Consider the following 15,959-nt stretch of genomic DNA (forward strand, 5'->3'; position numbering starts at 1 on the left):
AGATATAACAGCTTCAACTCTTCTGGGAAGGCTGTCCACAAGGTTTAGGAGTGTGCCTATGGGAATGTTTGACCATTCTTCCAGAAGTGTATTTGTGAGGTCAGGCACTGATGTGGACAAGAAGGCCTGGCTCGCAGTCTCTGTTCTAATTCATCCCAAAGGTGTTTTATCTGGTTGAAGTCAGGACTCTGTGCAGGCCAGTTAACCTCCCTGGCGATATGATTCTTTTGGATTTTAGGTGCTGAAAGCGGTACCATTATTTTGCATGTAATTCTTGTGAATGAGCTGCCCAAACTAACTGTATACATTTATTATATATATTATATATATATGTATGTATACATATATTATGTACAGTGGGTACGGAAAGTATTCAGACCCCCTTACATTTTTCACTCTTTGTTATATTGCAGCCATTTTCTAAAATCATTTAAGTTCATTCTTCTTCCTCATGAATGTACACATAGCACCCCATACTGACAGAAAAACACAGAATTGTTGACATTGTTGCAGATTTATTAAAAAAGAAAAACTGAAATATCACATGGTCCTAAGTATTCAGACCCTTTGCTGTGACACTCATATATTTAACTCAGGTGCTTTCAATTTCTTCTGATCATCCTTGAGATGGTTCTACACCTTCATTTGAGTCCAGCTGTGTTTGATTATACTGATTGGACTTGATTAGGAAAGCCACACACCTGTCTATATAAGACCTTCCAGATCACAATGCATGTCAGAGCAATTGAGAATCATGAGGTCAAAGGAACTGCCTGAAGAGCTCAGAGACAGAATTGTGGCAAGGCACAGATCTGGCCAAGGTTACAAAAAGATTTCTGCTTCACTTAAGGTTCCTTACAGCACAGTGGCCTCCATAATCCTCAAATGGAAGACGTTTGGGACGACCAGAACCCTTCCTAGAGCTGGCCGTCCGGCCAAACTGAGCTATCGGGGGAGAAGAGCCTTGGTGAGAGAGGTAAAGAAGAACCCAAAGATCACTGTGGCTGAGCTCCAGAGATGCAGTCAGGAGATGGGAGAAAGTTGTAGAAAGTCAACCATCACTGCAGCCCTCCACCAGTCGGGGCTTTATGGCAGAGTGGCCCGACGGAAGCCTCTCCTCAGTGTAAGACACATGAAAGCCCGCATGGAGTTTGCTAAAAAACACCTAAAGGACTCCAAGATGGTGAGAAATAGGATTCTCTGGTCTGATGAGACCAAAATAGAACTTTTTGGCCTTAATTCTAAGCGGTATGTGTGGAGAAAACCAGGCACTGCTCATCACCTGTCCAATACAGTCCCAACAGTGAAGCATGGTGGTGGCAGTATCATGCTGTGGGGGTGTTTTTCAGCTGCAGGGACAGGACGACTGGTTGCAATTGAGGGAAAGATGAATGCGGCCAAGTACAGGGATATCCTGGACAAAAACCTTCTCCAGAGTGCTCTGGACCTCAGAATGGGCCGAAGGTTTACCTTCCAACAAGACAATGACCCTAAGCACACAGCTAAAATAACGAAGGAGTGGCTTCACAACAACTCCGTGACTGTTCTTGAATGGCCCAGCCAGAGCCCTGACTTAAACCCAATTGAGCATCTCTGGAGAGACCTAAAAATGGCTGTCCACCAACGTTTACCATCCAACCTGACAGAACTGGAGAGGATATGCAAGGAGGAATGGCAGAGGATCCCCAAATCCAGGTGTGAAAGACTTGTTGCATCTTTCCCAAAAAGACTCCTGGCTGTATTAGATCAAAAGGGGGCTTCTACTAAATACTGAGCAAAGGGTCTGAATACTTAGGACCATGTGATATTTCAGTTTTTCTTTTTTAATAAATCTGCAACAATGTCAACAATTCTGTGTTTTTCTGTCAGTATGGGGTGCTATGTGTACATTAATGAGGAAGAAGAATGAACTTAAATGATTTTAGCAAATGGCTGCAATATAACAAAGAGTGAAAAATTTAAGGGGGTCTGAATACTTTCCGTACCCACTGTATACATATATTATATATATATATATATATATATATAATGTATACAGTTGGTTTGGGCTGCTCATTCAGAAGAATTACGTATATATATATATATATATATGTATATATGTATGTGTGTATATATATATATATATATATATATATATGTATATTTACATAAAAAGTACATTAAAACTGCAGGAAAGGGCACTGGGGGCAATGTAATGTGAATTTATTTTATTTTGTATTGAATCAGTGTGTTTGGTGTGTTTTTACATTTGAATTTGCCGCCGGTTCCAACCCCCTGCGAACGTCACGTCGCAGGAGACGGAAGCCGGGGCACGGAGACGATTGGGAGGAAGATCCGCCGCGAGACACCGCAGAGACACATCGCTGGATCCCGGTGACAAGGTAAGAAGCCTCTTTTACAGGATCCAGCGATGCTTCTGGCGGTACCCCGAGTGTGGCTCGGGGTTACCGCTTTTGGCTCTGAAATTTAACCCCCGAGCCACACTCGGGAATACCGCTAGGAAGGTTAAGTTCCTCCACCCCAAACTCGCTCATCCATGTCTTTATGAACCTTGTTTGTGCACTGGTGCGCAGTCATGTTGGAACAGGAAAGGGCCATCCCCAAACTGTTTCCACAAAGTTGGGAGCATGAAATTGTCCAAAATGTCTTGGTATGCTGACGACTTAAAAGTTCCTTTCACTGAAACTAAGGGACCAAGCCCAACCCCTGAAAAACAACCCCACACCATAATCCCCCCTCCACCAAATCATTTGGACCAGTGCACAAAGCAAGGTACATACAGTATAGACAATAATGAGAGAATTTGGGGTGGAGGAATTTGACTGGCCTGCACAGAGTCTTGTCCTTAACCCCATAGAACACCTTTGGGATGAATTAGAGCAGAGACTGTAAGCCAGGCCTTCTTGTCCACATCAGTGCCTGACCTCACAAATCCACTTCTAGAAGAATGGTCAAACATTCCCATAGACACAATCCTAAACCTTGTGGACAGCCTTCCCAGGAGAGTTGAAGCTGTTATAGCTGCAAAGGGTGAGCCAACTCAATGCTGAACCCTACAGACTAAGACTAGGATGCCATTAAAGTTCATGTGCTTATAAAGGTAGGCATCCCAATACTTTTGGTAATATACTGTACTTTCTTATCTATTTACTAATGGTAGCAGCATGAGGATTAAAAATAGTAAATGTTGATAAAAAAAAAGTGAAGTTCTGCTTTAGCTATACCTGCCCTGAGCTCCATTTGCCTACCTAAGAATATACCCAGGGCTGGATAGATAAAGCTTTCAGAAGAAATACTGGAAATGCAGCAGAAGTTATAATTTACTCCTACTGCCTGCCTCATCTCAGCTCAGCAAACAGTGTTTGCACTTACACTGTTAACTAAAAGTGAAATTTCTTCTGGTATGCAGGACATGGCGTTAAAGTGATATGAAGAAGGATTGCAGTTTAGGTAAATGTTTAAAACATTAATTATTATTTAAAAAGAAGGAAGGTAAACCCTTATCCTGAAGGGTTTAAAAGCTGAATTAAATCTAATTGAGCTCACATCACACAAAGGGTTCTTTTGTGATCACATCAGGATATGCACAAAAGTGCAGTGTGCTATACATGGCTTGCTCTATTTTTCCTCAATTACTACATGAAGTACAATGGGCACATAACTGCTTCAGTATGAAATGAAAAGAAACTGTTGTAATCCAACCACCCACTGCTTCTTATACTAGAAATGAAGAGAGCACCTTGCTGAGTCATGAGTGCAAAGCTAATACATCAAAGTGTAGTTCAACAGAGGTTAAACTGTAAGCTTTTATGCCATCGAAATGAGTAAATATAATGAGGTATTTTACATGATCACCGTGGAGATGAAGCAAAGTGTCATCCACTGAATCAATTACGATAGCCTCCTAGAACCAGAATACTGTTATGTATTTGGGGTACAGTAATATATAACAAGCTTCTTTATGCCAAAGCAGGGCAGCCATCAGAAATTGTGGGGTCCCTTACACAGCTTTAGACCTGGGCCCCCCCGGGCCTGACCACCAACATTCCCCAGGGCCTGCCCATGGGTCATCCCACTGAATCCACCCACTAGCCATAACAGTGAGTCCTTCAGTGCACACTTTTATTTTAACACTCTTACAGTGTAATATATGAAAATGAAAATTCTATTCCAATTCATCAGTGCTATCAAGATTTAACAGAAAGGAATTATGTTTTGTCCAAAAAGATCCCAATTCAGCAGTTGTACGCATTCAGTCCCCCTCACATGTGTACGCACTCAGCCCCCCTCACACATGTACACACTCAGCCCCCTTCACACATGTACGCACTCAGCCCCCCTCACATGTGTACGCACTCAGCCCCTCTCACATATGTACGCACTCAGCCCCCTCACATGTGTACGCACTCAGCCCCCCTCACACCTGTACGCACTCAGCCCCCCTCACACGTGTACGCAGTCAGCCCCACTCACACATGTACGCACTCAGCCCCCCTCACATATGTACGCACTCAGCCCCCTCACATGTGTACGCACTCAGCCCCCCTCACACATGTACACACTCAGCCCCCTTCACACGTGTACGCACTCAGCCCCCCTCACATGTGTACGCACTCAGCCCCTCTCACATATGTACGCACTCAGCCCCCTCACATGTGTACGCACTCAGCCCCCCTCACACCTGTACGCACTCAGCCCCCCTCACACGTGTACGCAGTCAGCCCCACTCACACATGTATGCACTCAGCCCCCCTCACATATGTACGCACTCAGCCCCCTCACATGTGTATGCACTCAGCCCCCCTCACACATGTACGCACTCAGCCACCCCCCCTCACATGTGTACGCACTCAGCCCCCCTCACACATGTACGCACTCAGCCCCCTCACATGTGTACGCACTCAGCCCCCCCTCACACCTGTACGCACTCAGCCCCCCCTCACACCTGTACGCACTCAGCCCCCCTCACACGTGTACGCACTCAGCCCCCCTCACACCTGTACGCACTCAGCCCCCCTCACACGTGTACGCAGTCAGCCCCACTCACACATGTACGCACTCAGCCCCCCTCACATATGTACGCACTCAGCCCCCTCACATGTGTATGCACTCAGCCCCCCTCACACATGTACGCACTCAGCCACCCCCCTCACATGTGTACGCACTCAGCCCCCCTCACACATGTACACACTCAGCCCCCCTCACACGTGTATGCACTCAGCCCCCCTCACATGTGTACGCACTCAGCCCCCCTCACATATGTACGCACTCAGCCCCCTCACATGTGTACACACTCAGCCCCCCTCACACCTGTACGCACTCAGCCCCCCTCACACGTGTACGCAGTCAGCCCCACTCACACATGTACGCACTCAGCCCCCCTCACATATGTACGCACTCAGCCCCCTCACATGTGTATGCACTCAGCCCCCCTCACACATGTACGCACTCAGCCACCCCCCCTCACATGTGTACGCACTCAGCCCCCCTCACACATGTACGAACTCAGCCCCCTCACATGTGTACGCACTCAGCCCCCCCTCACACCTGTACGCACTCAGCCCCCCCTCACACCTGTACGCACTCAGCCCCCTCACACGTGTACGCACTCAACCCCCCTCACACCTGTATGCACTCAGCCCCCCTCACACATGTATGCACTTAGCCCCCTCACACCTGTATGCACTCAGCCCCCCTCACACCTGTACGCACTCAGCCCCCCTCACACGTGTACGCACTCAGCCCCCCTCACACCTGTATGCACTCAGCCCCCCTCACACCTGTATGCACTCAGCCCCCCTCCCACCTGTATGCACTCGGCCCCCTCACACCTGTACGCACTTAGTCCTCCTCACACCTGTACACACCCAGCCCCCTCACACCTGTATGCATTCAGCCCCCCTCACACCTGTATGCACTCAGCCCCCCTCACACCTGTACGCACTCAGCCCCCCTCACACGTGTACGCACTCAGCCCCCCTCACACCTGTATGCACTCAGCCCCCCTCACACCTGTACGCACTCAGCCCCCCTCACACGTGTACGCAGGTGGCCGGGCCCATCCAGACGCTCGGGCCCACTTACAAGTATATGGGCTGTACCCCCCTGATGGTGGCCCTGTGCCAAAGATAGTTAGAGGAAAACTGCCAATGCCAATCTCTCCTTCTGAATATGCTAGTTGCCTGTTTTTTTTTTTTTTTTTCAAACAATGACCTGGAACAATTATGAAGTACTATTACAGGATAAGGACTTCAGAATTTTCTCTAGCATTCATTATAATTCATATCTGTTGCAGGTCAGTGACTCGTAACACATTAAGGCCAGAGAGTAAGCATAAAAACCAGTCAACTGCCATTTTTGCAAGTTGTCCAGCAACATATTTCTCTCAGGTCAGGTTTGAAAGGTGTTATAATGATCGAATGACTCTAAAAGAACAAATAGGCTATGCTGGTCAGATGTTTCTCCCCAGCTCTCACACCATGGTTCTCACTCCCTAGCTGGGCAGGAAGTAGGAATATATAAAATAATTTCATTAGGTCTCATGAGCACTAAATATTTGCGCAGCTCCCTTGAACGCCTTTTCTCCTGGCAGGAGAAGAGCTGCTTCAAAAACACCTCTAAAGACACATTTTGTACATGAATTTGTGTGCATCAAGCGTTCAAGCATTTATGGATTCCATTGGCCAGAATATTAATCTATTCTGTCTATTGGAATGAATAAATGCGCAAGCAGTAAACATGTCTAGCATTTAGCCGCTTTTACACATGTTTAGGTTCATAATACATTTTCTTTGCTCAAACGCTTCTCTCCTGAATGTGCTGGTGATGTGTTTTTTTTTTCTTGGAAAATGTTCATTCAATTGTTTAATTGTGTAGAATAAACTAATCACAGACATGCCTCAAAACTATTTTAATTTAACATTCCAAACCTTTTGGCTTTAAGAAACGCAAAAATAAAAACAATAAATAAATAAAAAAGAAAGAAAGCTGTAATAATTTGCAACTGTTTTTGCACATCAGGCAGAGGAAACAAAATATGGAATCACTCAATTCTGAGGAAAATATTATGGAATCATGAAAAAAAGAAAACACTACAGTACGACACTAGCACCACCTCTGGCTTTTATAACATCTTGCATTCTCCGAGGCCTGGATTTAACTATCGACAAACAATATTCTTTATCAATTCGGATCCAACTTTCTTCTATTGCAATGGCCAGATCAGCTTTGCAGGTTGGAGCTTTGTCATTGACCATTCTCTTTAACCTCTTGCCGACCAGTCATCGTACTTATACAGCGGCAGATTGGCTCTGTCCCGCGAAATGACGAACCTGTATGTCCTTTTGTGGGACAGCTAGTGGGGGCACGCGTGCCCCACCGGAGGCACATGTACATGCCAATTTGCCACAGGGGGAGCCAAGCAGTGGGCCTGGTTGCCCCGATGTCCGCTGGGCACCCGCGATCGCTCCCTGTGGAGACGGCTGTTCTATCAATAATGAAAATAGGGATCCTGTGTTCCTCTTATTTAGGAACACAGGCCTCTATGTTCATTAAGCAAGCCCATCCCTACACAGTTAGAAATCACCCCCTAGGGACACATTTAACCCTTTGATCGCCCCTGGTGTAAACCCCTTCCCTGCCAGTGTCATTAGTACAGTAACAGTGCATATTTTTAGCACTGATTACTGTAGTAATGTCATTGGTCCCCCCCCAAAAGTGTCAAAAATCTCAGTTAGGTGTCCAATCTGTCCGCAGCAATGTCACAGTCACAGAGTTAATACACATCACGCATGAAAGATTGCATACATTTCCGAGCACTTGGGCTTGTTGGTCCCATTTTAAGAACTTGGACCAATACAAAGAATACATATAAACTTTCTTATATTGTCAATCAACATAAATAAAGATGCTCTGTCCCCTTCCGTTACCCCCCTTCCCTCTCTCCTTCCCTACTCCCCCTTCCCCTCCCCCTCCCTCTTTTTTTTCTCTCTCCTCCCTAACTATTTACCTTTCTTCTTTTATATAACTGTAATATTTTCCTTACACTCCGAGATAAGCTGGAGGCTAGTTTTCCATCTAAAATGGAATACACTGAAGTTCACTGTGTTCAATTATACAGATGTTTTCCTATTTCGCTTTCTCTATTGTTCAAATACTCTGTATTGTATGATGCTTTTCGTTTTCTATGTAAACCGCAATTTGATTTTCTGAATACCATTTATGGAAAAAAATAAAAATCGCTGATCACCGCCATTACTAGTTTGTAGACGCGATAAGTTTTGCGCAAACCAATCAATATACACTTATTAGAATTTTTTTACCAAAAATATATAGCAGAATACATATTGGCCTAAAATTATGAAAAAATTAGATTTTTATATATATTTTTTATTGGGAATGTTTTATAGCAGAAAGTAAAAAATATTGTTGTTTTTTTTTCAGAAATGTCGCTTTTTTGTTTTTAGCGCAAAAAATAAAAATCACAGAGGTGATCAAATACCACCAAAAGAAACCTCTATTTGTGGGAAAAAAATAACTTCAATTTTATTTGGGTACACGACCGGGTGATTGTCAGTTAAAGTAACACAGTGCCGTATCGCAAAAAAATGGCCTGGTCATTAAGGGGGTAAAACCTTCCAGTCCAGAAGTGGTTCATTTCCACCATAGATTTTCAATTGGATTGAGGTCCTGACTATTTGCAAGCCATGCTTTTGACATTATATGTCTTTCTTGAACGAAAGTTTTCACGGTTTAAGCCCTATGGCAAGATGCATTATCATCCTGAAAAATGATGTCATCATCCCCATGCATCCTTTCAATTGAGAGAAAGTGTCAAAAATCTCAATATAAACTTGTGCATTTATTGAAGATTTAATGACTGTCTCCTTTACCTAACATGCGACCCCATATCATCAATGATTGTGGAAATTTGCATATTTTTTCAGGCAGTCGTCTTCATACATTTCATTGGAATGACACCAAACAAAAGTTCCAGCATTATCACCCTGCCCAAAGCAGATTCTTGATTTATCACTGAATATCACTTTCATCCAGTCATCCACAGTCCATGATTGCTTTTCTTTAGCCCACTGTAACCTTGTTTTTTTCTGTTTAGCTGTTAATAATGGTTTTCGTTTGGCTATTACAGCTGAATAGGAACAACCAACATCTTTTGCAACATTCCGTGACGATTTACCTTCTTGAAGACATTTTATAAGCCTCTCCTTTGTTTCATCTGATATCTCTCATGTTGGAGCCATGATTCATGTCAATCAGGTTGGTGCAACAGCTCACCAAGGTGTGCAAGCACTCTTTTTTAACTGTAGACTAATTAGCAGATGTGATCTAATGCAGATGTTTGCTTTAGAACTGCAAAGTACATGCTGATTCCATATTATGTTCTTCAGAATTGAGTGATTCCATATGTTCAAAATAGACTTCTCGGCTATCACTATACTTCAGGAAAGTCGTTTATTTTCTTAAAGTAAAGCAAAACATACAAAAACAGAACAAAACAGAAAAGTTTCACGCATCATAAGGAAAGAGAGAGGTGTTACTTGTCTTCAGAGTGTAAGATGTTTTTTTTTTCTCATCTCTGCTTGATCTGTAGATATAGTTGTCTTTTATACTATATGTAAAGACAATGTCAGCAAAAAGTGTGTCCCAAGAAAGTAGTAATTCTAAATATAAAAGTAACACCCACTTTTGCATACATGGTTTCAGTCTATAGTTAAGACACATTACCCCACCCAACATTCTGACATAAGGTTCAAAAATAAATATACATACATAGCAAAATGGCTTCTTAGTCCTTAAAAGAGACATATTGAAATAAGCTCCAAAAACTATCATTACATCATGACATTTTTACATATTTCAGAGACTTTTATCATTTAAACTGTAAATCTCTAACACCTTTTTTTTTCCTCTGCTTGATCTGCAAAACCAGTAGCAATTGACTACAGTTTTATTTATTTATTTATTTTTTTACATGTTTCTTAAAGCCAGAAGGTTGGAATGTTAAATGAAAATAGTTTTGAGGCATGTCTGTGATTTGTTTTTTTGGAAACAGGCACAAGATAGCTCCTGCAGTCTTAGCATAGGATGTGTGTACTTTACTCTCGTTCTCGCTTCAATTGCTTTGAACTTACTCAGCAGCGGGCAATCCCTGTGACCAGGCAAGACGCCAAGCTGAGTTAAGCATCTCTACATCTTTCTTGTTTTAGTAGCAACATACAGAAAAATCAGAAAGCAAAGCCCCAAGATTTTAGGCTACATTCACAACTCTGCACTTTTCATTTAGCGTTGATGCAATGACGCATTTTTAATGAGTTTTATTTACATGGGTTACTAGTCATCCTTACAGAAGGCAAGCAGCTAGCAGGGTTTTCTTTTAATGCACTCCACTAAAATACAGTACATAGGTATGATTGTAGCCTTCTGGATTTTCAGCTTGCTGGACCCCAGAGTGACTTACAAAGACATAACTAGTGCTCCAGTTTATCAAATATCCAAAACCTCCTAAAACAAAATTAGGACCAGCATCCTAGTTTTATGGACTGTGTGTGTCTGTGAAATAGTCTCAGTATATGGACATATTGTTGTTCATTTACTAAAACTAGAGAGAGCAAAATCTGGTGCAGCTGTGCATAGTAGTCTTCTTACTTCAGCTTGTTCAATTAAGCTTTCGGGATGGGTTCCCACTGTTGCAAATTGGTTTCCCCGCATCCAATTCGCATGACAGGGGACTGTGACCGGCTCTCAATAGAGCTGGTTCACACAGAATTGGTCGGCTGCGTCCACATTGGAAAAGGATCCCGTGCATCTTTGGTTCCATTTCAGATGCAAATTCAAGCAAAAACGTGGACCTGATTTGCACCTGAATTGGTATACAGGGACTCCCTGGACCTCCTGCTGGGAACTGCAGATGCATAAGTGTGAATCCAGCATCACAAAAAAAAAAACTGGAAGCTGATTGGTTTCTTTGCAGAGCTGCACCAGATTTTGCACTCTCCAGTTTTAGTAAATCAGTTTCATTTTGGCTTAGCATTCCTGATTTTGAGGCTGCAAGGCTAACTCTGACACAGACAAGAAGTAAGTATTGCAGGGTTAGGCCCCTTTCACACGGGTGGTCCCATCCATTGCTCTCTATGGATACGCAGGTGTCAACGGACACATATCACCATCCGTTTTGATCCTGCTTAGCAGTCTAGGAGATAGGATGGCCGTTGGGTTTATGTGTATGTTCTGCATAAACAGGGCAGACACTGACAAGCCATGCGCCTGCTCAGTAGGGATCAGCGGATAGATTACCCGCTGTGCAGACGGACTCCTGGCAGAGTCCAACCCATGTGAAAGGGGCCTTAAAGTTATGATAGAGAACATAAATCTGCTCAAAGTGAATGATATATATGCACATTTGCAGGCACTTTGCAAACTTGTTTAACTTAGTATATCTTAGCAAATTGATTAAATGTCTCATTTAACAATTCAGAAAAAAAGAATTACCTGACTTGGCATCTATCCAGTGTAAACATTCCATACAGGAAAACAAATAATCCAATTATTGCTGCTGGGAACAGCATTCCTGTATACCAGCCCAGCCATGCAAAGTAGAGACCAATCTTCTCACCAAAATATCTCCTGTAAGAGACACAAATACAAGGAACAATGCATGAGCTTCATAATATGTGGTTTTTATACAGTAGCTTATCACACAAGGCCATTAGAGAAACATACATTAGCTGGAAAAAAGTAGAGTGACCAGAAATATTTGTGCTGTTGTTCTGGATGAAAAATAAAGGCACGGGAAATACCACAAGATTAAAGGTTGTATATAAGGGCATGGGCATCTAAATAATATGTTCATCCTTTTTAGTAAAAGGATGGAAAGCTAGAAAAGAAAATGCAGCAGGCATAAACACCACTGACCTGTAAAACTAGAAGATAAAATACAGTAGGCATTAAAGGGATGATTTACTAAAGGCAAATAGACTTCTGCAAGTGCAGTTGCTCCACAGTTTAGTAAATGAGGTAAACCTTCGCTTTGCAAAGAATACCCAATCACGTGCAAGGAATAATTTGAAAAAACAGCAATTCTGCTTGCACATGATTGGATGATGGAAGTCATCAGAGCTTCTGCTCATTTACTATGCTCTGGAGCAACAGCACTTTGCAAAGTGCACAGTCTATTTGGCTTTAGTAAATCAACCCCAAAGACCATTGGCCTATGAAACTAGGTGAGTAAATGCAGCAGACATAATGACCGTTGGCCAGTATAAAGAGCCACATACTTGATAAAACCAGTGTTAAAGTTTGCTTGTTGGCACGGAGGTTCTTTGGACACAACAAGGGTATTTCACCAAGATGTATTAGCTATTTTACCTGTTTTTGCCCTCATATGTTTATCTTATAATATTCTCATCAAAATGTTTAATTCAGATATATAATTTAACATCACATAGGTGTGCTGCCATATTTTATGCCCTATGAAGCTAGAAAAGAAATGCAGCAGGTGAAAAGACCAATGGCCAATAGCCAATATTAAGAGCTACAACCCTTTCCATAATCATAAATCATTAAAGTGTACTTTTTCATGGTGTAAGTGTAAGGCAAAGCAGTAAAATCAATCTATAAAACATATATATTGTATATTTTTATATTCTTTCTTTCTGGAAGTAAGGCTGATGAAACATTCGTTGTATCCAATGGTAAAGTTTGCTTGATGGAATGGAGGTTTTTTGAATACAATAGGGTCAGTTAACCAAGATGAATGAACTATTTTACCTGTATGCCTTTATATGTTTATTTCATAATGTTCTCATCAGAATAATTAAATATCACATAGGTGTGCAATCAAATCTATGAACCGGTTATTAATTGCTGAAAGCTTTTGTTTCTAAAGAATTGGTATTTTTTTTCCTTGATTTTTACCTAATCGTGTATTGTTCTACTCCTCAAGAGACAAGCTACTGAAAGTCACAGTAAAAATGCAAGTTTTGGCTATGGATGGAGTGGGGAATAGTTTGAATTTCCTTTAGTTTTTTAAGGAAGGCCCTAGACAATTCCCTAAAAGCCTTTGTTACCCTAAAAAAAAAAAAAAAAATCGATCCTGTTCCCTTAAAGCATAAATGACAGCACAGTACTTGTGCTGTGTAATTTGGCCCCCTCTATCACCTAAAAAAACCTTGCTGATCCTGCCAGTTTCTACCCCCCCCCCCCCCCCCTGCACACTGACAATGGTGTATAATGGCTGCTGAAATAACTGTTAATATGTTAATCATCTTTGTTTTCTAAGCCTGTGTGCCCCTGTCTATGTGTTTTATAAAAAAAAATGCTGTGAATGCCTGATTTCAGTGTGCTGCTTTGCGATTATGTGCCCGGCTGGCTCTCTCTCTCTCCCCACTTCTCCTCCCGAGTGACGTCAGCAGGGGAATCTCGGCCCCGCCCCCTGCAGCTGTCAGACAGGGAGAGGAGAGAGCCAGCCAGTCACATGATCACCAAGCAGGTATTCACAGCATTTTGTTTTAATAAAACACATAGACAGAGGCATACAGGCTTAGAAAACAAAAAGGAACATAGAACGTCATACAATTGGCTTAACAACCACTTTAACACCACTTTAACCTTATGTTCTAACATCTGTCGCCTAGACTTGAAGTGAGGGGAGATTTCTGCAAAAGCAACAAAGCCAAAAATAAACACCTTTCAGGTTCTAACCCTTCTGCACTCCATCCAAGAAAAAAAGTTTCACCTGGAGTTGGCATTTAACACCATCCAGAAGCAAGTGGCAAGGAGTGCTAACTAGTCATTTTCACAAACTGACTTTTGCATACAAAGTACTGCAAATATAACACGCATGCAGTAAATCGAAGCAAGCTGAAAAAAAAATTTGGTCTTAACAATTTTGGCTTAGTATTAATAATGATAATGCAAATGTATGGTGATTAGGATACTGCAGAAATTATTTTAGATGAAAAAAACCCTTTTGAGTGCTGTGGTTGTGTAAATATTTTATTAAAAACAATGAAAATTTGTAGACACACTCCCATGTAAAACAAGCAACATTTGAATATTTCTCATTGGGATCTATAGATAAATTAAAGCCGAGCGCCACTCAAAAAGGGAAAGCTCTGCTTGTTTGCACCCTCCCCCCCTCCACTACCATTCTTTGGAGTGGGTACCTGGTTTTGACAGGTACCCACTGCCAATTCTGGGTAAGATTGTCCCATGGCAATCTACGACATATCCGGCCCCTCCTCCTTCCCCGTGCTTCCTTCTGGGACATGTGTGTGTCCCAGAAGACGGTGGGACCATTCAGAAAGCACAGTGCGACTCGCACATGCGCAGTAGAAAATTGTCTGTGAAGCCTGAAAGCTTTACTGACAGTTTCCCTTACTTTCAATGTTGGCGCCTGCACCTGAAACAGATGAACGAATCAGCTTGGAGTGCCAATATTGCGAGATCCCTGAACAGGTAAGTGCCCTCACATTAAAAGTCAGCAGCTACATCATTTGTAGCTGCTGACTTTTAATAATTTTTTCAGCTCTGCTTCAAAATAAAGGTTTAAAACAACTATATGATTTACAAGCCTATGGTCTTGTATATTTATTTCCAGTATTCATATAGAGCTACCATACTAAGCAGCACTGTATTTTGAACCTTCTCTCCCAAATGAGCTCACAATCTAATATATCTACCACACTCATACACTTCATGCTAGTCTGAAAGTAATCATAGCCGCTTGTAAAATCTGAAATTTGTTAAAATGCTGAAAAAGGGGTGAAAGGCAAAAATAGTTATGTAACATATGCTACATGTTCCTAACACCAGTGTACACCTGAAAAGAACTCACCGTACAAGATCCAGGGGCTGATATTTATACCACACTCCCCAGGAAGCCCAACACTCAAAAAGAAGGTGACGGTGATTGTCTGCTCCATGAGTCTTTATTGAGTTCTTACTTCTATAGCTTCCCTTAAATGCAGATCAGAAACAGGTTTCATGTTTGTTAATTGGAAAGCATGAGAATTTATTATTATACGTCTACCTAAAGCAGGGATCCTCAAACTACAGCCCTCCAGCTGTTGCAGAACTACACATCCCATGAGGCATTATAAAACTCTGACATTCACAGACATGACTAGGCATGATGGGAATTGTAGTTCCTGAACAACTGGGGGGCCATAGTTTGAAGACCCCTGAACTAAAGCCTAGTACACACGACCTGGAAATCAGGCGGAATTGGTCGGTTCAATAGAAACATACTAAGCCAACATACTAAACAGTCCTAATTTCTAACAGGCACAGAGGGGTTACTTCACGAGGCAACATTTTGGTTGTAGATATATACAGGGGCCATTGCTATGTTTAGCATTTCTTGAGCACACTATACATCACTAATCTTTGTATGAAAACAATCTAAAAGGGATTCTTTAATCAAAGAAGCATGGAAGCTATCATTGTTGATTTATCATGTTGTCCTTTTACTTCAATACATTGAGTTTCAGAACAAAAATGTAGGATATATAACTTTTTCTGACTATAAAAATCTCCATAATCGTGACTCAAATATAAATGGAGCTGGCGGTAACCATAACAGCCAGACAACTAACATTTTTAGAAGGAGGTCAGCTGTGGCATCCCCATATAAAGCCGGAGGGGTCCATTGCCTTCTGATTTGAATGGGTCCGCCCCTACCAGTTTGAAGGGAGCAAGAGGGCTGGTTCGTCGTGGAGGCCGGTCTGTATTGCTCCTGGATGTAATTGGTGAGGAATTAGGATGGCGGTGGGAGGGCCTTTCCTCCTGGGTTGAATCTGGCCTTGCAAAAGGCTTGTCCCCAGTTGAAGGCAGGTTCTCTCTAAGCTGTCCACGTTCCAAACCTCCTGGTAGGTAAGGGCTACACTCGGTCTGGCCATTGGGCCGGGATAGAAAAAGCCCGAAGTGTAAGTGCCCCTGGG

At 42.4% G+C, this 15,959-nt stretch overlaps 1 protein-coding gene across 3 annotated transcripts in view; it reads right to left on the reverse strand.

Annotated features, from left to right (window-relative positions):
- Positions 1 to 15,959, reverse strand: part of ANO4 (anoctamin 4) — a 339,157-nt gene that overhangs the window by 51,698 nt on the left and 271,500 nt on the right. For all 3 annotated transcript variants that reach the window (XM_082254744.1, XM_082254745.1, XM_082254746.1), the window contains 2 exons: positions 14,855 to 14,976; positions 11,509 to 11,643 (listed from right to left, as the gene is read on the reverse strand). In XM_082254744.1, the coding sequence (XP_082110870.1) occupies positions 11,509 to 11,643; positions 14,855 to 14,976 (257 nt within the window). The remainder of the gene's footprint in view (positions 1 to 11,508; positions 11,644 to 14,854; positions 14,977 to 15,959) is intronic.

This window comes from Pelophylax lessonae, assembly GCF_965119305.1.
Source record: "Pelophylax lessonae genome assembly, chromosome: 4".
Classification (NCBI taxonomy): Eukaryota; Metazoa; Chordata; class Amphibia; order Anura; family Ranidae; genus Pelophylax; species Pelophylax lessonae.